General features: G+C 32.4%; 2 protein-coding genes across 2 annotated transcripts; one reads left to right on the plus strand and one right to left on the minus strand.

Annotated features, from left to right (window-relative positions):
- Window positions 1-455: 455 nt before the first annotated feature.
- Window positions 456-6,724, minus strand: LOC132714056 (coiled-coil domain-containing protein 86-like). Its single transcript, XM_060696788.1, has 4 exons — window positions 6,583-6,724; window positions 4,460-4,589; window positions 2,934-3,008; window positions 456-1,860 (listed from the first exon to the last, which is right to left on the minus strand). Exons 1-4 carry the CDS (start codon window positions 6,651-6,653, stop codon window positions 1,795-1,797), a joined length of 342 nt encoding a protein of 113 aa, XP_060552771.1. The 5' UTR covers window positions 6,654-6,724; the 3' UTR covers window positions 456-1,794.
- LOC132714055 (INO80 complex subunit E-like) lies at window positions 6,708-22,699 on the plus strand. The gene is made up of 8 exons (XM_060696787.1): window positions 6,708-6,803; window positions 10,732-10,805; window positions 13,917-13,987; window positions 15,999-16,121; window positions 18,163-18,238; window positions 19,785-19,830; window positions 20,581-20,728; window positions 21,426-22,699. The coding sequence occupies exons 2-8, from the start codon at window positions 10,737-10,739 to the stop codon at window positions 21,487-21,489; spliced, it is 597 nt and encodes a 198-aa protein (XP_060552770.1). The 5' UTR covers window positions 6,708-6,803; window positions 10,732-10,736; the 3' UTR covers window positions 21,490-22,699.
- Window positions 22,700-24,591: the final 1,892 nt, after the last annotated feature.

Consider the following 24,591-nt stretch of genomic DNA (forward strand, 5'->3'; position numbering starts at 1 on the left):
AGTAACATATTTCTTTCATACAGGCATTTTAGAAGTATTCTTTTTAAAATTACAAACAATAACATTTGCAGCAAATATACAGTTCTATATACCTAGGTATACTTGTGTTATAACTGAATGTTATACTTAACTAGAAGGGTTTTTGTCACAAAAACATATGTATCCCAAAACTATGTATGGTCACTCATGCGAAGATTCATTGAAATCTCACCAGTAAATTGACCTGTGAAGGCCAGACAAGATTTTCCTATTTTCAGCTCTGGCAGCCATTTTGTGCAGCGAGGTGATGTGCACAACTAGGGATGGTACTGATCACTCTTGTAAAGTTTGGTTGAAATCCAACAAGTAGTTTGACCTGTGAAGGCCGGAAAAGCTTAATGCAGACGCACAACCAGATGGACGAACAGACAGCGAAGGCAAAAACAATAAGTCTCCCAAAAATTTTGGGAGACATAATTAACATCATGCAATAAGGCAGCAATTTCATGATGGAAGTCACCTGTACATAAATTATTGCAGACCAGTAGAACAAATGATCTTCCAAACTTATTTTTCATTATAAAACATTTTGTAGTTCCCAGCAAGGTTACCAGGTTTAAGACTTCAATATATCTCACATTGACTATAGGAACTCTAAATTGATCTAGATATTTTAAAGCTGCATTTCAGTTGCTTGTTAGTATTAACTTACAAAGTTGAATAATTGTGAATATCAAATACTTCTGATTATAACAAGAATTTGTAACAGAGTTAACGTCTCCCGTCTATGGGATGTTTTACATGAAGCATACAAAAGTTAAGTACAATTTCAAAAGTTTGAGACATGGATTTTGATTTTCAGTGGAAAATATGCAACAATATACATGTATATTGATTATAAAAATTACTCCCGTGTATGTTTCAACTTTGTTTACAAACATATTTGAAAATCCTTTGATAACTGGAAAATAAACTTAACACAAAGCAAACTTTATATCAGACCATGTTATTTAAGCTTTATCCTCAAAGAGAGACCTTGCAGGTAAGGGTATGAGTTTTGGCATGACACATTGTCTTATTCAAGTGAATATTTGCACAAAGCTATTTCAAAATCCCTTGATGGATGAAAGAGGTTATGGAACATACACAAAATATACACACACATGGTTAATCTTTGATCTTCAAGTAAAATCCTGACCTAGTAGGTAGGTGTCTGTGTATTGCACATGACACATCACTGTATTATGGTAAACACATATTTCAAAATCCATTGATAAAAATAGAGGTCTAGGTGTCATTCATGTTGCCTTATTATGGTAAGTTATTTCAAATCTCTTGATGAATAGCTGAGTTATGGACTGGGAAATGATATGAGGGGTTATTTCTTTTGTTATTTTTATTTGTTTCATAAAGGGTCTTTAACCCCTAAGGCCTTATTCTATTATAACAGAATTAATTTTTTTGTTTCTTATTTGTTCTGTTTACAGTTAGATGGCCACCTATTTATTTTTGGAAGTGCAGACAGACAGACAAATCCCATTTCTTTACTCCTCTTTTTTCTTCAAAAGGCAGGGTACAATATTATAATGTAAAAGTGCAAGTTTCCTCATTCTGTAGATAAAATATCAGACGGAATCTATCAAAAATTGATGTATCTTCAACCAAGAAATGCAAGTTACATCCTTCAACCTGTGTCTGTGAATATATTTATTGCTTATCAAAAACATTACTGTTACATTGTTCCCTTTTTATTCAGTTCTGATTTTCAATATAGTTTCCTCAACAGCTTGCACAAATAACACAGAAAACAATTCATCATCTTTTCTCTATTTGTCTCAGCTGTTTCTTTTTCATCCTCTTTATTTTGGCAGTATTCTTTATCTGCAAATGTTAAAATATGGCCTTAATTTAAGCAATGCACAATTTAGCATATACCAATATACATGTATAAATAAATAATAAAACAATACTATTAAAAGTCCATTATTTTACTTTATAATATGTCAGTCAATTGATATGACAATGACATCACATTTCAATATGTACACATCTTGCATACATTGCTAGAAATAATCTTCATTCATCAATGAAAAAGTCGGTACTTGGATCAGGTTTGACCACCAGTAACATTTTTATAAAGTTTAAAGAAGATTTTTGAAGATTTCATTTTTAAAGTCTATTTTTACACCGTAAAGATTGGTCAAAGTCCAAGAAGTTGTTGCAGAATTGTTGTCCAAAGAAATTGTGGATAACAACACACAATAGATGATTAACATCATGTTATCCTAAAAACTCACCTTACAGCTCTTTGTGCTTAGGAAAGTTTAAAATATCCATGAAGCAATATATATAATGTAATAATTAGAAAATGAATTCTCCATAAAGTAAATAAAATGCTGTTGAATCATGACAAAGATATGGACTGGACATGACCATCAATGCACTATCACTTCATGACTTTTGAGTGAAAAAATCCACATGTAAGTATGAACATGACCTTAGGGAAGCTTAACTTAGTTTTCTCCACAGTATGTCATCTTAATTAGCAGCTTATTTATATGATAGGACAGCAATGCACAAAAGAAGACAAGCAATTCATAATCATTTGACATACAATTGTGACCTTCACTTTAGGGATTTTGAACAATCATCATATCTAACACATTTATGCTATCTATCAAGGAATGAACGAATTGTTGATCAAGGTTTTTTTATGACAAATTCCTTTGGAACCAAAGTGTAACCTTGACCTTTGAGCTACAGACCTTGATCATGTGTGTGACACATCAGCTTACATTGCAGCATGCACATTCATACAAAAACATTTCAAAATCCATCCATAAATGAAAAAGTTATGGACTGGACACAAAGTAGGGATGGAAGGATGGACAGACACTGCAAAAAATACATCTTCCCATACTGAGGGGGATAAGGAATAAAAACAACTATGTTACCTTTTGCACAACTTCTGATTTCCGTTCATTTTCAAGCCTTCTCTTTTTGTTCTCCTCTTGTCTTTTGCGTTTCTCCTGAAAAAAAAATTACAACAATAATTATAATTCCGGTTCTGATTTACAAAATGTATTTTAAGGTATTTTTTCTTGCAATTTATAAATAAGAGGGTGACACTGGATCACTCACCTGAGATACATTGCTAGAAAACGTTATAGTTTTTATATATAGTCTTCAATGCTTACTTCAGTAAATAGATCACATTGGGTTTTGTCATTTTTACCCATGCTGAACAATTTTTTTAATATTAGGAGATGTTTGATATGAAATGCTACATGACAAATTTGTTCAATGCACTTTGAATTGTAACTTAACATGAAAACTTATGTAACATTCCTATGCAAAGCTATGTAAACTAAAGTTATCCTCATATTATAGAAAAAAGTTAGAGGACCACAAGGTAATGCTATATGCCAAATATCTAAGTTCTAAAAATAGCTGCTTTTAAGACATTTTAACTATATTTACTCTAAAATAAGGCAAAGTAGAGTTATTGTTTTTGCACACTGCACTTTCTACCAATAATCTAAGTCTGTGTACAAGTATTAGCATTTTTAAAACAGCTAGGAATAACAGTTTAGCCGGGTATTTAAAACATTTTTCTTGTTTGAAATAAGACTCCTTCCTGAACTATTAATAGATCTATATTCCATACATTGTTTACCCCATATGAGCCTCAACACCAGATAGTATTTCAATTCTGTTAATAGGTTACCCAACAAAAACATGGCAAATGACATAGGCACCCCTTTTTGAGGTATTTTGTTGTCCATTTATTATCATGTCGTATTAAATTCTCTGTTTTAAATGGCTTATGGCAGGGGTTGTACAGGTACAAAAGGTCATATCTTGTTGTACAATGTATATGTTGCCGTTACTGGAATGATGACAATTAAGTATGAAATAAATCCCTCCAGTTCTTAAGGAGTTATGTTTCGAACAGTTTTTTAAATAAAACTGATAAAGGGGAATAGTAGGCACAGTAAAGTTATTGTACTTACACATTGCACTTCCTAAAGTGCTCTGTCAGTGTATGAAGTTTGAATAAAATAAATCAAGTACTTTTGGAGTTATGTTCTGGACAAACCTTTTTCAAGTAAATCTGATGAAAGGGAACAACTCTAAAAGTAGGCAAGATAAAGTTGTTGTTCTTGCAAACTGCACTTCCTACCAACGTGCTTTATCAGTGTATTTAGTTTGAAGAAATTCCCCTTAACTATAAAAGAAGGCAAGGTAGAGTTATTGTTCTTGCACACTGCACTTCCTCCCTCTGTAAGTTATTTGAGGTCTGAATAAAATAGCTCAAGTACTTTTGGATTTTTTGCTCCAGACAAAAATTGGACACACGGAGACCATTTCTTATATCTTCTTGGAGTCTTTTGCCTTTGGCAAGAATTTAATTCAAAGACTTTAACGTAGGATAAAATTATTAGCTTTATGTTCAATATACTTAATTAAATCTTCAAACCTCTAATTGGTTATTTCTTTCTTCTTTAAGCTGCCTTTCAAACGACTGAACTGACTTTTTCTGTGCCTTTATTTGCATTTTTTTGGCCCAACTAGTTTTCAGAGTCTTGTCTAACCTTTTATCTGAAAATCTACATATAAAAACAAGATGATTATAACATTTATGTTAACAACTCAACATACAAATAACATAATTACTTTCAAATTGGACTACTCTCAATAAAAGGCTTTGTAATATCAGCCTAATATGATTCTGTGCTTTTTTTTGTAAAACTAAAAACAAACAGTTCATTTAGGCCCCCAGAGGGAGGGAACATAATAATACACAATGTAGTTGGATTCCATGAAGGTAGCATTATGATTTTTTGTGATTTTTAGAACTTGACACTTGGAGGGGTTAAATTCAATATACCACTCAAACTTTCACTTTTCTAAGCGATTTAACTGACTGGTTTGCAGATGTCAGAGCAGTATTGTCTGCAAAAAGGTTAACCTTGGAATTGGTGTAACTTAATGTGTTAGAGGTCATTAATATAAGCAAGAAATGAGGGACATAAGACTAAGCCTGAGGATACTGAGATGGGGTCGAAGCTGCTGCCATCAAGTACAACTGACTGCAGTCTCTTATCTAGAAAGCTTTTGACCAACTGGAAACTATGACCTTTGTTTCTGTACAGCAGTGCTTTATCATGGCTGACCTAATCTAAAGCTCTTGTAGTATCTCTGATGAAAAGGTACTTATTTCCAATCAATTCTAACTTCACCCATTATCTTCACATTGAAGATTGAAGCTCTGGCATTTCTTTGTAATTTCTAATGGTAACTTTTGGAAAACGCCCATCCACCTGTCTTCACTTTGTGTTCTTCACAATGATGGAATATTTCCAAATCCACCACAAGCAAACATGCATTTAGCTGCTAGTCATTCATTAAAAAGTATTCCAAGCAGGTTAAAATATTGATATCCAATTCATGCCTCAAAATTATGCAAATTCAAACTCAATTTCATCACATTCTTTTTTGTGTACCTATTGCCACCATTTGATTACATAACAAGCAATGAATTAGCCTATGAATTCTTTCCATTTCTTTTGACAGCTGAGCAGCATGGCAGACAAGTTTGAAGAAAAAAATGTGTACTGAAATTTAATTAAAATGCACGTACAAGTGACATTTAATATGTGACAATCATTTTATGAATGGCAAGTCAACATGTCAACCTTGCAATTTTAAAGTTATTTTTCAAGTTTGATATTACATTTTTTTGTAAAATGAAGATAGATGGCTCAATATTTAAAAGGCTACTGAAGAATTTTTAGATATATCAATTGTGCTATGTTTGCAGGTATAATCAAAGGGCTGCAAGCTCCATGGTATTTTCTGAACTTTGCAATCTATATCATACTGTATATCATTCTGTATGTATTTTCCTGTATAAGTTTATTTTTATATACTATAATTCATCTTACAGGGCACCGAGATGCAGCGACTGCGTTTAGATTTTTTACTATAACAGTTTGAGTTTGATACATATGGAATTTTGCATGACTAGAGTTCAAAAAAACCCATATATGTTCATTATTTTATGACAGCCACACTTTATCCTTGCATATCTTGGCTACTTCCTTAAAAAAGACACTTAAGAAAAAGTTGTAGCCTCGACTGGGATTTGAACCTCAGACCTCTCACACCCTAAACGAGCACGTTACCCTGCACCATGGGGAAGTTATACGAAGAAAGCCTGAATATAATTGAATAATTCTGAATTTGGTATTTCCATTTCGTGTTTGTAATCCTTATTAATTTTGAGGTATTTTGTTCATGATAAACCTGTTGTTTATCACTGATGTAAATAATTTAGCGAAAATCTTCTAGCCAAAACAGTAATTTTTGTTCTTGATGATCAAGGGGAGATTATCAGATTTTTTATGATGATTTGATCTATTGATCATTATTGGCAAGACAAATGTGAGAAAAATAACCTCCATAGCACGAAAACTCAATTTTAAGATTGATTTAGTTACCATTTCTCATAATGTAAGCTGGTAAGTATAAGGGAAATCGATACGTTAATAGTCCGACCAGTTTAGGCATCGCGAAAACACATTACAACTGTAGACTCACCTAGTTTTCTGAGACTTCCATACTCGACCAGACTTTGGTTTTCCTTTAGGTATATTTCTTAATTGTTCCATTTTCTACGTTATGTTTAAACACGATTTATATATGCGTAATATATCTTTTTTAAAATGTAAACATGTGTGTTTTCTATTTCACCGGAACTTGACTGGTCTAACAGCCGTATTAGAAGCCGTTCCTTAAATGTTTGTTAAAATCAAATTTAGGTAAATATTCTTAATTTACGTCAAATTTGAGTTTATCCACAGTTAAAGGAAGAATGCTTTAAACAAATATTCGATTGCTCAAATTAAGTTATGTACACGTAGTATTTTTTGTAAATGTTTAACTTTTGGAATTTAAATGTTATGTACTGACAATGTTTTCGGATAATAATCCATTCGGATACATTACTGCATACATTAATCAAAAGAAGTAAATGAGCAAATAAGGAGAATGGTGAATTAAAATACAAAATAGTAATAAAACATGAATTACAAAAAAAATTTCTTATCGGGACGGGGTACCATAAATGGAATAAAACATTTGATCAACAATTGAAATAAGACAAGTGTAAAAAAAGATCTGCTTTTATACTGTCAAATAAATTGTAGTTATTCTATGTGCTGTATTTTTCAGTAAGAATATTATACTATAGCAAGCTGTACTTCTCACCCTGGCATCAGCATCTGTGTCCAGATTCAGATTAATGTTTTTATGTTTACTTTAATTAACTTAAACTTTATTTCTACATGGATTTAATTCAGACTTCAAAAATATGTTTGTTATCAACACCTACATCATATGCAATTAGAATTTTATGTCTAGTTTCTGTATTTCCAGAATTATCTCTATTTTGAACCTGAAATTTATTTGAAAATTGTTATATAATTTTTATAAATATTATCTTTGTTATTGTGAAATTTAAAATGGTATCTACTTTAGACTTAATACATAATTGTTCTTTGTCATTTCTCACATCATGTATGGCAATACAATTCATAGCTCTTGCATCTTTATTGCTAGAGTTTTCGCCTCTGAGCTTATAATAATTTTACTTTAAAAATGTAATATATGTTATATACTTTGTGCTTGTATCATTCTTGTTACTTTGACTTCAAATTTCAAATTGTTGTCTTTTCCATTAGAACATAGAAATGTTTTTGTTTTTTTAACTTTTATTAACATGATCACATGCATTTTTTGTGGTGCAAAAATGTTTGACGTTTGAATGCTTTATTGATACTGATACAGAAATACAAAATGTATGTTTGTATCATAATTTATTTTTATGCCACCGCAGCATCTGCGATGCGGTGGCATATAGCGATTCACCTGTGTGTGTGTTTGTTTGTGTGTGTGTGTGTTATATAGATTATATAGTGAACTTAAAAAATCTTCTTGTGAAAAACCAGTAGTCCAATTTCAACCAAACTTGGCAGGATTGATCCTTGGGTGAAGGGCTTCCAAAGTTGTTCAAAGAATTTAATTCCATGCAGAAATCTGGTTGCCATGGCAACCAAAAGGAATTATAAGAATAAATTTAAAAAATCTTCTTGTAAAGACCCAAAAGGCCTAGAGCTTAGATATTTTGCATAAGGCATTGTCTGGTAGACCTCTACCAAGATTGTTCAAATTATAGCCCTGGGGTCAAAATCGGCCCTGCCCCGGGGTCATTGATTTTCACTATATGTACATATAGTAAAAACTTAAAATACCTTATTGTAAAGACCCAAATAGCCTAGAGCTTAGATATTTTGCATAAGGCATTGCCTGGTAGACCTCTACCAAGATTGTTCAAATTATAGCCCTAGGGTCAAAATCGGCCCCGCCCCGGGGGTCATTGATTTTCACTATATGTACATATAGTAAAAACTTTAAATACCTACTTGTAAAGACCCAAAAGGCCTAGAGCATAAGGCATTGTGTTGTAGACCTCTACCCAGATTGTTCAAATTATAGCCCTGGGGTCAAAATCGGCCCTGCCCCGGGGGTCATTGGTTTTCGTTATATGTATATAGTAAAAACTTTAAAAAAATTTCTTCTAGCAATTGACAAATGCTAGAGGTTAGATATTTTGCATGAAACATTGTGTAGTGAACCTCTAGCAAGATTGTTCAAATTATAGCCCTGGGGTCAAAATTGCCCCCGCCCCGGGGGTCATTGATTTTCAATATATACATATAGTAAAAAATAAAAAAATCTTATTGTCTGTAGGTACAAGGTACAAGGCTTCAAAAACTTAAAATACCTTCTTGTAAATGCCCAAAAGGCCTAGAGCTTAGGTATTAATGCGGTGGCATAGCATTTTTAGCTCGACTATTCGCAGAATAATCGAGCTAATGCAGTCACCCATTTGTCGGCGTCGGCGTCGGCGTCGGCGTCCCTGTGGTTAAGTTTTTGTATGTAAGCTGGTATCTCCATAACTACTGAAGGGAATGGATTGAAACTTCACACACTTGTTCTCTGTGATTATCTAAGATGATTGGCACAAGTCCCATAACTCTGATTTGCTTTTTTACATAATTATGCCCCTTTTTCGACTTAGAAATTCTTGGTTAAGTTTTTGTATGTAAGCTGGTATCTCCATAACTACTGAAGGGAATGGATTGAAACTTCACACACTTGTTCTCTGTGATTATCTAAGATGATTGGCACAAGTCCCATAACTCTGATTTGCTTTTTTACATAATTATGCCCCTTTTTCGACTTAGAAATTCTTGGTTAAGTTTTTGTATGTAAGCTGGTATCTCCATAACTACTGAAGGGAATGGATTGAAACTTCACACACTTGTTCTCTGTGATTATCTAAGATGATTGGCACAAGTCCCATAACTCTGATTTACTTTTTTACATAATTATGCCCCTTTTTCGACTTAGAAATTCTTGGTTAAGTTTTTGTATGTAAGCTGGTATCTCCATAACTACTGAAGGGAATGGATTGAAACTTCACACACTTCTTCTCTGTGATTATCTAAGATGATTGACACAAGTCCCTTAACTCTGCTTTGCTTTTTTACATTATTATGCCCCTTTTTCGACTTAGAAATTCTTGGTTAAGTTTCTGGGTGTAAGCTGGTTATGATCTCCATAACTACTGAAGGGAATGGATTGAAACTTCACACACTTGTTCTCTGTGATTATCTAAAATGATTGGCACAAGTCCCATAACTCTGATTTGCTTTTTTACATAATTATGCCCTTTTTTCGACTTAGAAATTCTTGGTTAAGTTTTTGTATGTAAGCTGGTATCTCCATAAGTACTGAAGGGAATGGATTGAAACTTCACACACTTGTTCTATGTGATTATCTAAAATGATTGGCACAAGTCCCATAACTCTGGTTTGCTTTTTTACATAATTATGCCCCTTTTTCGACTTAGAAATTCTTGGTTAAGTTTTTGCGTGTAAGCTGGTATCTCCATAACTACTGAAGGGAATGTATTGAAACTGCACACACTTGTTGTTTGTGATTATCTAAGATGATTGGCACAAGTCCCATAACTCTGATTGCTTTTTTGCATAATTATGCCCCTTTTTCGACTTAGAAATTCTAGGTTAAATTTTTGCTTGTAAGCTGGTATCTCCAAAACTACTGAAGGGTTTGTACCTTTTCGGACAATTTTATGTATTCATATAGGTAAGCATTATTATACTCAATGAAACACCCTTGTGATGAATTTTCGAATAGTCGAGCGTTACTGTCCTCCGACAGTTCTTGTTCTCAAATGCAATCTTGTTTTATACATGTAGCTTTGTCTTCCTTTCCATCATCAGTATGTTGAGCTTGCTGTGTCCTCTGACAGCTCTAGTTTTAAGATATTACAATGTACAAACTTGTGGCTTTAATTTGTGGATATAATGAATTTTTTGTTCATTTTTCAAAATCCTGCTTGCGCATGGGGACAAGTTTTCAGGCATTTGCCAGAAGTTCAGGTTTTTGCCACCCAAGTATGCTCTCTTTTTCTAAATAAAAACCAATTGAAATGATAATAAATTCAAGGCTTTCATGTTTTCTGATATTTTTAACCTGCAATATACAAGAGAAGCATGGAATGATTTAAAAATAAATAGCTCAGAGATGATAATCATTAATGACCTTGTCAGGTATATTATACATGTACGTACTGAATACAAGTGCTATTATTTTTTTCAGACATCATGGAAGGACAAATAGACTACAAACAGAAATATAAAGTTTTGAAAAAGAAACTGAAGTTTCTTGTTTATGTAAGTTAATCTTTTAACAATTTTCAATCATTTTAATTAAAAAAAAGTTTTTGTTTTATTTTGACTCAGATATCAAATAAAGTGAAAATTCTTGTTATATTTATACATGTTAATTTTATGTATGTAGCTTTATAAATGTTAACAGATTATTGTTTACTCATAACTATTCATAATTCCTTACATAAAATTTGATGTACTTATACCAATCTGAAGTTTGTTTGTGGTGGCCAATATATAGAAGATATTGAATGAGTGTAGTTTAATACTAAATTTATTGAACGAATTGAATAAAATCATATTATGCGAGCCTCTGGTGAACATAATATTGTTTTATTCAACGAGTTCTATAAATTGAGTATTGAATCTACAGGAATATAATATTCTATTTATCACATATATAAAATAAGAACAGCAAAGTGTTAAAATGAGTAATTTTTCAATGACGCGCCCATAGTGTAACGCTAACATTAGCGCGCTTTAACGCTATGTTTCTATAAGCGCAAATGACGTCATGTCAAAGTGTTATTACACTAGTGTAATATCGTTTTTATTAACTGGCTTTATTACACTCCTGCGCCGCGGTTTATGTGATAAAAGTTCATATGTAATATGTTAGAAAACATATAATATGAATACAAATATTACACAATTGTTCATTTCCATATCAATACATGTATTTATGGACTTTTACTATTTAGAGTAATTTAGTTATTTATAGTAAAACTTGGTACTTGTTTCAGGGGCATCTTAAAGTTGTACATTTGTATATGATAATGTCAGTGATTAACTTGATGGGATTTTTTGTGTGTGTCACCTGCTACAGGTTAGTGACAACATACAGGGATCAGACTCACTTCTCTGTTATTGTCTGTCTTTCCGTTTGTCCATCACAAAACTGGCTCCCCGACTACTATTCACAAACTACCAGAGCTATTTTATCCAAACTTTACAGGAATGATCAGTACCAACCCTTTTAGTGCATATTACCAGCATTTTCCAGTTTAATGATTTTTTTTTAGTGTTATGGCCCATTCATTTATTATGCCCCCATTTCGAAGAAAAGGGGGTATATTGCTTTGCACTTGTCGGTCCGTCGGTCCGTCGGTCCGTCGGTCCGTAGACCAAATGGTTTCCGAGTGATAACTAAAGAACCCTTAGGCCTAGGAACTTCAAACTTGGTATGGTGATTGGTCATGACCAGTAGATGACCCCTATTGATTTTGGGGTCAAGGGGTCAAAGGTCAAGGTCACATTGACCTTGTAAGCAAAAACGGTTTCCGATCAATAACTAAAGAACCTTAAGGCCTAGGAACTTCAAACTTGGTATGGTGATTGGTCATGACCAGTAGATGACCCCTATTGATTTTGGGGTCAAAGGGTCAAAGGTCAAGGTCACATTGACCTTGTAAGCAAAAACGGTTTCCGATCAATAACTAAAGAACCTTAAGGCCTAGGAACTTCAAACTTGGTATGGTGATTGGTCATGATCAGTAGATGATCCCTATTGATTTTGGGGTCAAGGGGTCAAAGGTCAAGGTCACATTGACCTTGTAAGCAAAAACGGTTTCCAATCAATAACTAAAGAACCTTAAGGCCTAGGAACTTCAAACTTGGTATGGTGATTGGTCATGACCAGTAGATGACCCCTATTGATTTTGGGGTCAAGGGGTCAAAGGTCAAGGTCACATTGACCTTGTAAGCAAAAACGGTTTCCAATCAATAACTAAAGAACCTTAAGGCCTAGGAACTTCAAACTTGGTATGGTGATTGGTCATGACCAGTAGATGACCCCTATTGATTTTGGGGTCAAGGGGTCAAAGGTCAAGGTCACATTGACCTTGTAAGCAAAAACGGTTTCCGATCAATAACTAAAGAACCTTAAGGCCTAGGAACTTCAAACTTGATATGGTGAATGGTCATGATCAGTAGATGATCCCTATTGATTTTGGGGTCAAGGGGTCAAAGGTCAAGGTCACATTGACCTTGTAAGCAAAAACGGTTTCCAATCAATAACTAAAGAACTTTAAGGCCTAGGAACTTCAAACTTGGTATGGTGATTGGTCATGATCAGTAGATGACCCCTATTGATTTTGGGGTCAAGGGGTCAAAGGTCACATTGACCTTGTAAGCAATAACGGTTTCTGATCAATAACTAAAGAACTTTAAGGCCTAGGAACTTCAAACTTGGTATTGTGATTGGTCATGATGAGTAGATGACCCCTATTGATTTTGGGGTCAAGGGGTCAAAGGTCAAGGTCACATTGACCTTGTAAGCAATAACGGTTTCTGATCAATAACTAAAGAACTTTAAGGCCTAGGAACTTCAAACTTGGTATTGTGATTGGTCATGATGAGTAGATGACCCCTATTGATTTTGGGGTCAAGGGGTCAAAGGTCAAGGTCACATTGACCTCTTGGGTAAAAACGGTTTCTGATCAATAACAAAAGAACCCTTAGGCCTAGGAACTTCAAACTTGGTATGGTGATTGGTCATGACCAGCAAATGACCCCTATTGATTTTGGGGTTAAGGGGTCAAAGGTCAAGGTCACATTGACCTTATAGGTAAAAACGATTTCCGATCAATAACGAAAGAACCCTTAGGCCTAGGAACTTCAAACTTGGTATGGTGATTGGTCATGACCAGCAGATGACCCCTATTGAGTTTTGGGTCAAGGGGTCAAAGGTCAAGGTCATGACCAGTAGATACTTGATAACCCTTATTAATTGTTTGATCACTGGGCCAGAAGTCATGCATAATAACCTTATCACATGACTAATTGGCTGCTGATAGGGGGCATACATGTTTTACAAACATATCTTGTTTTTTAAAGTTTGTTCAGACATAACATTTTTGTATCCGATACTGGCATTTTGTTCACTAAATTGCCTTGTTTTGCCAAAGTCTTATTTTCCACAAAATCTTGATATTATTGAATTTGATTTCAACTGGAGTAGCATTTTATTGACCTTAATACATGCAGTTTATTTGATTGTTCATAAGTACATGTACATATGGATCTTGCTTATAATGTTAGGATTACATGGCAACTGGCAAGATCTGAAATAATTTATGTTGTTATTTTTTTTATATAAAATTGTTCATTTTACAGGAGCAGGAATGTTTTCTTGAGGAGTTAAGAAAAGCTCAGAGAAGATTGTTAAAAGTTTCACGAGATAGAAGGTATTTAATTTAAACGATATTTATTTCTAAAATTTTCAAACATAGATATACATTACAACCAGAAAACTTTGTTTAACAATAATCATGTATGACTGGAGATATTAATATAGAGGTAATCAATGCTAATGACTTTATAACTTAATTGAATCGGAAGACTCACGTAAATTCATTTCATCAGTGAGTTGGAAAAGATGGTGGCTGACTCATCAAAATAACGTGTAATGTTTGAAGATATGAATTTACAATAAAAGTGATAAAAGAGTTCCAGTCCCAGTTCCAGTATGGAACTAAGTTATGTGTTACTGATAAGACAGTAACATGGGCAAGCATTATGATGTGTTAACTTCACCATATACCGTGTACTGTATATTATTTGGGCCTCCTGAGTTTAAAATTGGTCCTGTCTCAGGGATAACATTATTTATATTTAAGTCTAATTGTGTTAAACTACAATGTCTAGAGCTTAGATATTTAGCATGTAGCATTGCCTAACTGACCTTTACAAAACTGTTATGAATCATGCTCCTGCATTCAATATTTGTCCCGCCCAGAGAAAAACATGTTTGATGCTTATTGTGTGAAACTAAAATTCCCAAAACTTAGATATTTGGCATGTAACATCACTTTGTGACCACAACATAACTGGTATTAATCATGCTCCCTGGGTCATTATTAGAGCAGTAAGAGCACCCAGGGAGTCACTTACTTGATATAATAAAGTTTTTTAACTTCAATGCCTAGAGTTTAAATATTTGTCATGTAGCATTGACTTGCTGACCTCTACATCATTGATATAAATCATGCCCCTGGGGTCAATATTTGCCCAATTCTGGAGGTCCCTTGTTTTATATAGACTTATATAGGAAAACTTATTGACCTCTTTTTATGAGAAACTACAGAGCTTTGATATTTGGCATGTAGTATTTCCTCCACAAAACTGATATTAATTTTTAATCATGCCCCTTGGGTCAATATTTGGCCCACTACAGGGGTCACTTAATTTATATAGAGTTGTAGTAAAAATACATTTAAGTCTGATTGTATTAAACTACAATGCACAGATATTAGATTTTTGGCACATAGCATAATGGACCTTTCCGGTTTTTCGTAGCGGAACATTTAGCCACACCTTTTCCATTCATTGCTAGGTCAACTGCTCACAAACAGTATCACAAACATAAGCACGTGCTCTTTTGTGCAAACCAGGTCAACCAGTGACTATGTATTATCTCAGTGTAGCGATTGGATAACAAGTAAGCCAATTTACATAAAACTGTAAACACCGGAAAGGTCCATCTTGTGAACCTCTACAAAACTGATATAAATCATGCCCCTGGGGTATATACATGTATATATAATAATATAATGATTAATATAACTTTTGTAGAAAACTACAAATAGATGCTACATGCCAAATATCTAAGCACTCGCCTTTGAAGTTTCACATAATCAGACTTAAATGTTTTCTATATAAATCAAATGACCCCAGGGCGGGCCAATATTGACCCCAAGGGCATGATATATATCAGTTTTGTAGAGGTCCACAAGATTATGCTATGTTTCTCACACTTAAACCAGGTCCCTAGGTCAAAAGTCAAGGTCACACTTAGAGGTTAGAGAAAACCACTTGTCCATAGTGAAAAGAGAGATTTTCATATTACTTCGCACAAATGTTAATAATTGTGACCAATAGTGTTATGGACAAAATTTGGGTCCCTTTCACAAAGATTAATTTACAGGTCCAAAGTCAAATAATAAAATGAAAATGTGAATATTGATCATTTAGTCATTAAGAATTTATTATATGTTATTGTAAATGTTTATTATCATGAGATATTTGTGATTGGCATGTTTTTTGACAATAGATATCTTGTTTCTATCAATATAGATTGTAATAGTCTTACATTGTACCTATGATAATTTAAAGGGATTAAGCATTTAGAAGTATTTCTCATACATATGTTCAAAACAAAAGAGTGTAAAGTTATTACTGATGCTGTTATTTATACAGTTTCCTACTGGACCGTCTGTTACAATATGAAAAACTAGAAGAATCATCTGGTGATTCAGATCTGACTGCTTCTAGTGACTCAGAGCCAGAAAGTCTTCGTCCAGAAGGTTCTACTTCTAAAAGGTATGTTTTTACATGTCATACTTGAAAGGCTTTTGATTTTTCAGTTGATATTCATTTTTATGCCTCTAGGCAGGTAGTAATTGAACATCTATACAAGATTAATAGTAACCGACAAATTGGATATATCTTAATTTCTCTTTGTAAACCAATGGTTTCATGATTTAAACATAACCGAGTCATCCATTTTTCCCACTTATTTCCCTTTTTATCACTTGGAAAATATGACGCGGTATGGTTTACCTATTTTGGCAAGTTGGATATATCTTAAATTTCTCTTAGCAACTTCATTAATTTGATATCCTCCATATTTGGTAGGTAGATACCTGTCATGATCCTCTAACTTTGGATGAGTTTTGCACCTTTGGGTACTTGTCACTGGAGAAAAAAATAGATTTACACTTTTGCCCATACAGTCTATATTTAAAAATTGATGTCTAACTTTTGTAGTTCTCTTCATTCTTAATCAATGGGATCAAGGTCAATGGTGCTAAAAATTGATTTTTACATATTTATTTATTGTCTGATATATTTCATTATTGGATGGAACGTACCTAATGGATGGTCCAGAGTTGGGAGTCACAAGTTCAAGGTCACCTGTTGGCTGTGGCTGTGCTGATAATAGATATTGACACTTTATCTTATTCAGCCTTTATTATTTTACCTGTCTTTTATATTTGGTAGGAAAATACCTTGGATGGTCCTTTTGGTTGACTGGCACCAGCTTACATGCAAAAACTAATTATAACAACAGACAGTGCTAGATTTTTAGCTCGACTATTCGAAGAATTTGAGAGCTATTGTAGTCGCCCCGGCGTCGGCGTCGGCGTCAGCGTCCGCTTCCGCGTCTGCGTTGGTTAAAGTTTTTTGTAAATTCAAATATCTCAATTATTGCTTGAGATATTCAATTGAAACTTACAATACTTATTTATAGTAACAATGTACATCAGATTGACAAGTTGGATAACTCTACCTACAATATTGACAAAATTATGCCCCTTTTTAACTTAGAAATTTTGGTTAAAGTTTTTTGTAAAGTCAAATATCTCAATTATTGCTTGAGATATTCAATTGAAACTTGCAATACTTATTTATAGTAACAATGTTCATCAGATTGACAAGTTGGATAACTCTGCCTACAATATTGACAGAATTATGCCCCTTTTTAACTTAGAAATTTTGGTTAAAGTTTTTTGTAAATTCAAATATCTCAATTATTGCTTGAGATATTCAATTGAAACTTGCAATACTTATTTATAGTAACAATGTACATCAGATTGACAAGTTGGATAACTCTACCTACAATATTTTCAGAATTATGCCCCTTTTTAACTTAGAAATTTTGGTTTATGTTTTTTGTAAATTCAAATATCTCAATTATTGCTTGAGATATTCAATTGAAACTTGCAATACTTATTTATAGTAACAATTTTCATCAGATTGACAAGTTGGATAACTCTGCCTACAATATTGACAGAATTATGCCCCTTTTTAACTTAGAAATTTTGGTTAATGTTTTTTGTAAAGTCAAATATCTCAATTATTGCTTGAGATATTCAATTGAAACTTGCAATACTTATTTATATTAACAATGTACATCAGATTGACAAGTTGGATAACTCTACCTACAATATTGATAGAATTATGCCCCTTTTTAACTTTAGAAGTTTTGGTTAAAGTTTTTTGTAAAGTCAAATATCTCAATTATTGCTTGAGATTTTCAATTTAACCTTACAATACTTATTTATAGTAACAATGTATATCAGTTTGCAAAATCGCATAACTCTGCCTGAAATTTTATGCACTTCTTTGAGAGCATAATAGGACTCTGACCAAAGACCTTTAGCCGTAACATGGATTTAAAGAAAAATTTGGCCATTTTGTTAATTTAGAAAATGTTACATTATCAAGGCTCTTTTAATATCAAACACTTAGAATAGTCGAGCATGCTGTCCTACCGACAGCTCTTGTTTTTTGTTGCAGTTTAGTTTCTCCAAAAATGTTTCTGTATTTTACTCTACTATACTCAATGTTTTATTTACAGAAAGAGGGGGGCTCTACCTGCAGGGTTTGATCCTTCAGCAGTACTTGGTGGTATGGGATTCACAGCAATATCACAGGTAATAAAGTTCATACTTTGTAATATTCTTTAAGTCATTCATTTACAATATATCATATAGTATGAAAACTAAACAAACAACATAACTGGGAAAATAAGATTTGCATAAGGAATAAGAAGGATCAATAAGAGGAGGTTCACTATATCATTCTACAAGTTAAGACTGTATGAAAGGCAAGTTAACATAGTAACACATATTATATTGATAAATTTTACATGACTTCATTTATTTTGACTGTCACTCAATCAGGTGAACATAAAAGTTTCAACCTCTCTTCATGTTGGACTACTAACTGCTGCTAAGTTTTTCATACTGTATATATATGTATAATGTATAATCTTATACATAAAAACATTATACATAAAAACAGTATGTTTATGATCATACAGAAATGAGAGCCATGCATTATGATGATGATCTGATTATTAACTAAACCCTATTCCTGCAGAATTTGTGTAATGGACTTGCCCATCTTTGAATCTAGAATAGTTTATTTGAAGTTTAAGGGATTACATAAATTAAGCTACCTACAGTATAAAGTCTGATCAGACTGCATAATGTTGCTTGTTGGACAGGCTCTATGTTGGTGTCATAGGTTAATAACTTGCAGTTCCGCACCAGCATCTTCAGATTCTTTCATCTTAGACAGCTGTTCAACTTCCTTATAGAAACTTGGTGGTTCTACTCAAATTCCCACTCATGCCTGAAATAATAAACAAAGGAGCATCTGAGGTCTTCTTCTACCAGATAAGCTGCCATATGATCTATCATGTGTTGGTGCGACATAAAATTCAACCAAAAACAAACAAAACTTTCAGTTCCACCAGTTAAAGTTAATAGAAATTTATGTTAACAGTGACATCCCCACTCTGATTTATATATAATCTGCAAATCTTGCAAAACCATCTGACCGATAGAATATTAGAAAATGTTCTTATACTGTAAAGGAAGTGCATACTCAGTACATTATTACATCTTGAGTTTGGACCATTCGTCACATTTTAATTTTTGATGATAGTAAATATCACCCACTATTGTTGCTGACATTGTAAACTTTTATGTGAGAACTTTCTGGAAGCTGCCTAGCTATTAAAAAGAAAATTTCATCTGTGGTTCTAATTAGGTGTATGAAGTAATACAAAGAGGGACTCTGGATGTCAGTGAGCACCAGTAAAGCTAGAAAGCTGTGATATGATCTTTTTAGTGTTCATGTTAACTTACTTGAATTAAAAAAAAAGAAAACATTCCATTCACTGGGCATTTGCAATAGACTAGAAAATAAATAGTTAATCCTATCATGCTGTCAAGCTGTTATCTGACACTGATTATCATACATGTATATATGTGTATGTTACATTAATATGGTAAACTTAATATGAATTATGATGGGTATTAGGAATTACATGTAAATGTTTTGTCCCTGATTAATTCATTTTACACCACAACATTTCTGGACCATTCTGTTTAAAAGTAGTGTGTTAATTTTTATTATATATATTTAAGTTAATACTTTGATTAATCTATTCATATTTGCTTGTTTTACTAGGGTCCACCTAAGAAAAAGGCAAAAACAAATGTAAAAAAGAAAACAGGTTTGTATGACAATATTATTTGTAATTTGTTGTATATTTCTGACCTTTGGAATTATTAATGTCAGTACATGTATATTACTGTGCTGAAAATTGAAAACTGCTTATGCTAGTGCTAGTGGTATAAGAGTGGTTGCACCATATATTATCCAGGTGTGGTAACATTACAGTGCTAGCTGAGGGGGCTGACATATGGGTAGGAGATTGTGACAAAGACAAAGGAAAACAATGCGACAGGCAAAACGCATTTTTTCCAGCAAAATGTACATGTGAACAGGGTGGGTGTGGGAAGGGTGGCCCCTCCCATTGACTCAGAAGTTTTGAAATCTGAGGTTGAATATGGTGTTCTTTTCTAGACTTTCTAATGCTTTTTATGGTAGCTTTTTGGCTACCTAACAATGCTATTCTATATTGAGTTTATCATCAAATGGTATTATTATTCAATAAGAAATTTTTCCATAAATGAATCTATTTTAGATATTTAAGCGGTCATTACAATTTAAATTTAATTCAAAGCATATAAATACAACAGCCATATATAAAGATTATTTAAACCAATCATTTCATCTTACAATCATTACAATACAAATGATTTTTATTCTTAACAAACCAACAATTTGTGAAGTTAGTCAATAAGTTGCTTGAATTCTATCATGTTTACATTATAAAGATATTTTGAAAATGAAAGAACACACTTAAAGTTTTAGTAATCCAGTCAGATGGTATTGAAGGATACTTACCATTTCTTTACAGCATCAAAGAAACAGACTCCCACCAATCCAATGTCAAGGGCAGAATTAGAGCGCCATCTAGAATCAAAACAAGAAATCTTTGGAATAGAAAAGACTCCAGCTTTTCTTCCATCAGAGATATTTAGTAATGATAATTCAAATTTAGACAGGTAATTGCTTCATTATTCTATTCTTCCTGATAATGGCCTCATTCTGATTGATTAAGAAATTTGCATTTTATTAAGTACTAAAGTTATTCACTTGAAACTTTAGAAACTTGAAGTTTAGATTATTGTCAGAGAAATTTTGCTCTAACATGTTTGAATTATACCCAGTAGTATATTTACAGGTTTAATGTAATATCCACACTGTTTACTATCAAGCAATGAGAATAGCATTTGAGCAGTCTGTCTGTCTGTTTGTTTATCTGGTGGCTTTTGTTTGATTTTAAAAGTTTAGTTAGGAAAGCAAGGGACAAGTGTTTTCAACAGAAGCCCACATCCATATGTTATTCTGATATTTTAAAGCGTTACCTTTTATGTAATTTTGATATTTTTAAAGCATTATCTTTTATGTAATTCTGATATTTTTAAGTATCTTCTTTTATAGTTAAAGTAATGTCAATATTAAATATGCTCAATTCTCAACATATAACAATTATAATATCAAAACTAGCAGTGTTCAATGTTGAAAACACATCATTCTATAAATCAACCTAAAATGCATACATATATTTTTAGCCAATTATGAAATTATCACAAGTTGTTCTGCCTTTGGGAAATCTGCCTTTTATGTTTTAGTTGTTTTGTGTTTGTATAAATAGCATGCCTGTATAAAACTATTTGTATCTATTGTTTAACATTACAGTGATGCTATGATGGACATTAAAGATGAGGATGATGATGATTTAATCATAGATGCACCACAATGATAGACTGTACCACATTATAGACTGTACTAAAGTGTTGAAGTTTTGACTGTACTAAAGTGTTGTAGACTGTGCCACACAGTGCTGGAAAAATAAGATTGAAATGGCATACATGGCAATTTAATGTGGCACAAGCCAGTTCAAAGAGTGTTAGATTGTTCTAGTTTAAACATCTGATGAAAGAGTTCAAGCAAGTTAATGCCAGGAAAGGGAGATGAATCCTTCATGCAGCTTTTAATTGTATATAAATGTACATGTGGTTATATTTCTCTGCTAAATGCAGTTTCAGAAAATTTTGTTTTAATTTTGAAAAGGAATTCAAAAATGTATATATGAAAGAAATATGTCTGTATATTTACTTTGAGTGAACTGCTCATCCACAAAATCATTGATAATTGGTTAAAACCTATGTAAAATAGCAAAGTAATATTTTATCATGTTTACACAAAGTTATCATGTAAGTGAAATGGTAGAAACAGTCTATGTTACAACTCTTTCAACAATTGACTGTAACATAGAAACAACATCATTTTACCCTTTTTATACGCCCATCCATCCGTCAGAGAAGTTTAGGTAGTTGTGGTCTGTGTCCAGAAAGGCAAAAAGTTGTTCCAGTTTTTTTCCCTTCATTCTGGATATGTCATATAGAAGTGTTAGAAGTGTGACCAAGTCATCTAACTGTAAACAGAACAAAATAGAACTATAGAGTTCAAACGGGCCAATTGCCTCAGAATTAAACAAAAGAAAATAACAAAAGAAATGGCCCTTTCTTTTTCCATTTCATCTGCCTGTCCAGGCAAACAAATGGAAACTTTTTGGGTACTGAGAACAATTAGTTGTTATTGTTGTTGCCGTCATGCAAAAATATCATGCAGTCCATTTCTTAAACAATTTTAAATTTTTCAACACAAAACTTAGAGCACTTCTTAATTATGATTCTTAATCATTGTAAGACAAGGGCAATAATTCTGAAAACAATGTTTTAGGAGTTGTGAAAATTTGTTATTAACCCTGCATGGGGTGCTCTTGTTATAAGTACCATCTTTAAAAAAATTAAAAATAATGTTTAAATTTTAATGCATAGCATTTATTAGTTGAAAAATAGATACATGTACATATGTTTCCTATTTGAAAAACATTAATAGCTCCTTTAATCCAAAGAAAAGTCTGACATTTTGCCCATTGTGTTAAAGAAACTTAGTAAGAATGATTTTTTTTTTAAAAATAACAGTTTCAAGTTAGCAGCATATGTATTTAAAAAACAAACTGTTCCAACCATTTGTGTACCTGAATTTCTTAAAGAAGCATGTCACCAGATTCATGCTTATTTTCATTATCATTTTGAAGATGTACATGTATTTAAAAGTAAACTATTGTGAAGTGAATAAAGAAAGTAATTTATACATAGCAAGCGGCACTTACAATCCATGTAAAAGACCAAAAATAGGTCAAAATATGCAAAAGTTATAGCCCTTCTTGATTTAGTAACACAGTAGAAATATGGTGATAAATACTGCAAAATCGGTCATTAATCACAGATAATATGTAAATCATTACTTAAATCTTGAATCAATTTACTTTTCTTAAAATCTGATTACAATTTTCTCAAGTGTGATTGATTTTCTTGAATATTTTGGCTCATCTGGAGGCATGCAGCTTTAAATGTACTTGACCATCTTTAAAATCTTTGAATTGTCCATTATCAGTTGTGGGAATATGAAGATGAAACTTTAAAGTAAGTAAGTCAACAGTTTACAGTCAAGTCTCTATACTAGTGACAAATGTTAGTCACCATTAGTTCAAGTAGGGTAACTGTTAATCTATCTTGTTTTGATCTGCAAAGTACAAAAACCAACAAGATGGGTTATAAATTGTATTGTTTATTTTATTGGGAATGTTATAGTTTCATGCCTTATAATTTTATTATCATATATGTCTGTTTCTCTTAGATTCTAATTTCTTGTAAGTTAATGCTTTAAACATAAATTGTGTTCAAATATAGGCCACTGAAAGAGATATGTTACTACACAGACTTTAATTGTCAGTTGAAGTCTGTGGTTACTATTAGAGATTAATATTGTCTGTATGTACAATGTAATTTGGCTATTTAAATGTCAAGACAAATTTATTGAAACTGTAATATGTTAATTATTGCATGATTTGTGTATGTTTTTGTTGTTGTTGTGATTGTTGATTTATTTCAGGGCTCAAAAATCAATTTGAGTATTTCTGGAATGTTGATGGTAAAAGTTTTTGTCACCTTGTGTTCAGTGTTATGTATACATGTAATGATTTTGATATGAAGAGCTTAAATCTGGTGTACTTCTAACTTCAAACATAGCTGTAATATTATTTAAGAATATTTTATTCTCCTTTAATAAAAGTATATAAGAGAATATATATGATTATGTACAAAAATGTTATGTTTAGACTGAAATATTTTTAAAAGTTTAATGAAATGTAAGCTGTTGTTTAGTAAGCTATTTCTAAATATAGTTTGTCATTTTATCTCATTATCTTATCTTGTTAGAATGTTGTAGGTTTGTTTTTGTTGTTGAACAAATGTCTGATCTGAATATTGTATATACATGTCAAATATACATGATGAACTAATACATTAATTAGAGAATTCTAATTTTGTTATACATCTTGTATATTGCTCTTTTAAAAGTTGTCTAGATTTTGTATGAATTAAAATAGAAAGTAAGAGAACTAAAATGTGGTTGTCATTTTTAGAGATGGTAGGAGAATGTAAACTAAAGCAATATAGAGAAATCCAAGATATTGGTAAGATGCAAAATATTTAGATTGAAAGAAAAAACATGACTATTGCATGTACTACAAATACATTTTTGATGAAAGTTTGGGCTGGTGGAGTTTAAATAAGACAGGTTTCACTGTATACGCTGTTGTGTGTTTATAGTGTAAATTTAACAAAGATTTCGTGTTTATTATGTTCAAATGATAAAATTAACCCAAATGATATAGAAATGATATAGTTACCTTTGTACACTGTACATGTATTAGCTTTGTTTGATAATGAACAATAAGTGCACATAGCATCCCGTTAGTTGTCTTAATCAACAAGTTGATTTAGAAGACCTT

This window comes from Ruditapes philippinarum, unplaced genomic scaffold (assembly GCF_026571515.1).
Source record: "Ruditapes philippinarum isolate M1 unplaced genomic scaffold, ASM2657151v2 ctg3202_1_1_1_1, whole genome shotgun sequence".
NCBI lineage: Eukaryota > Metazoa > Mollusca > Bivalvia > Venerida > Veneridae > Ruditapes > Ruditapes philippinarum.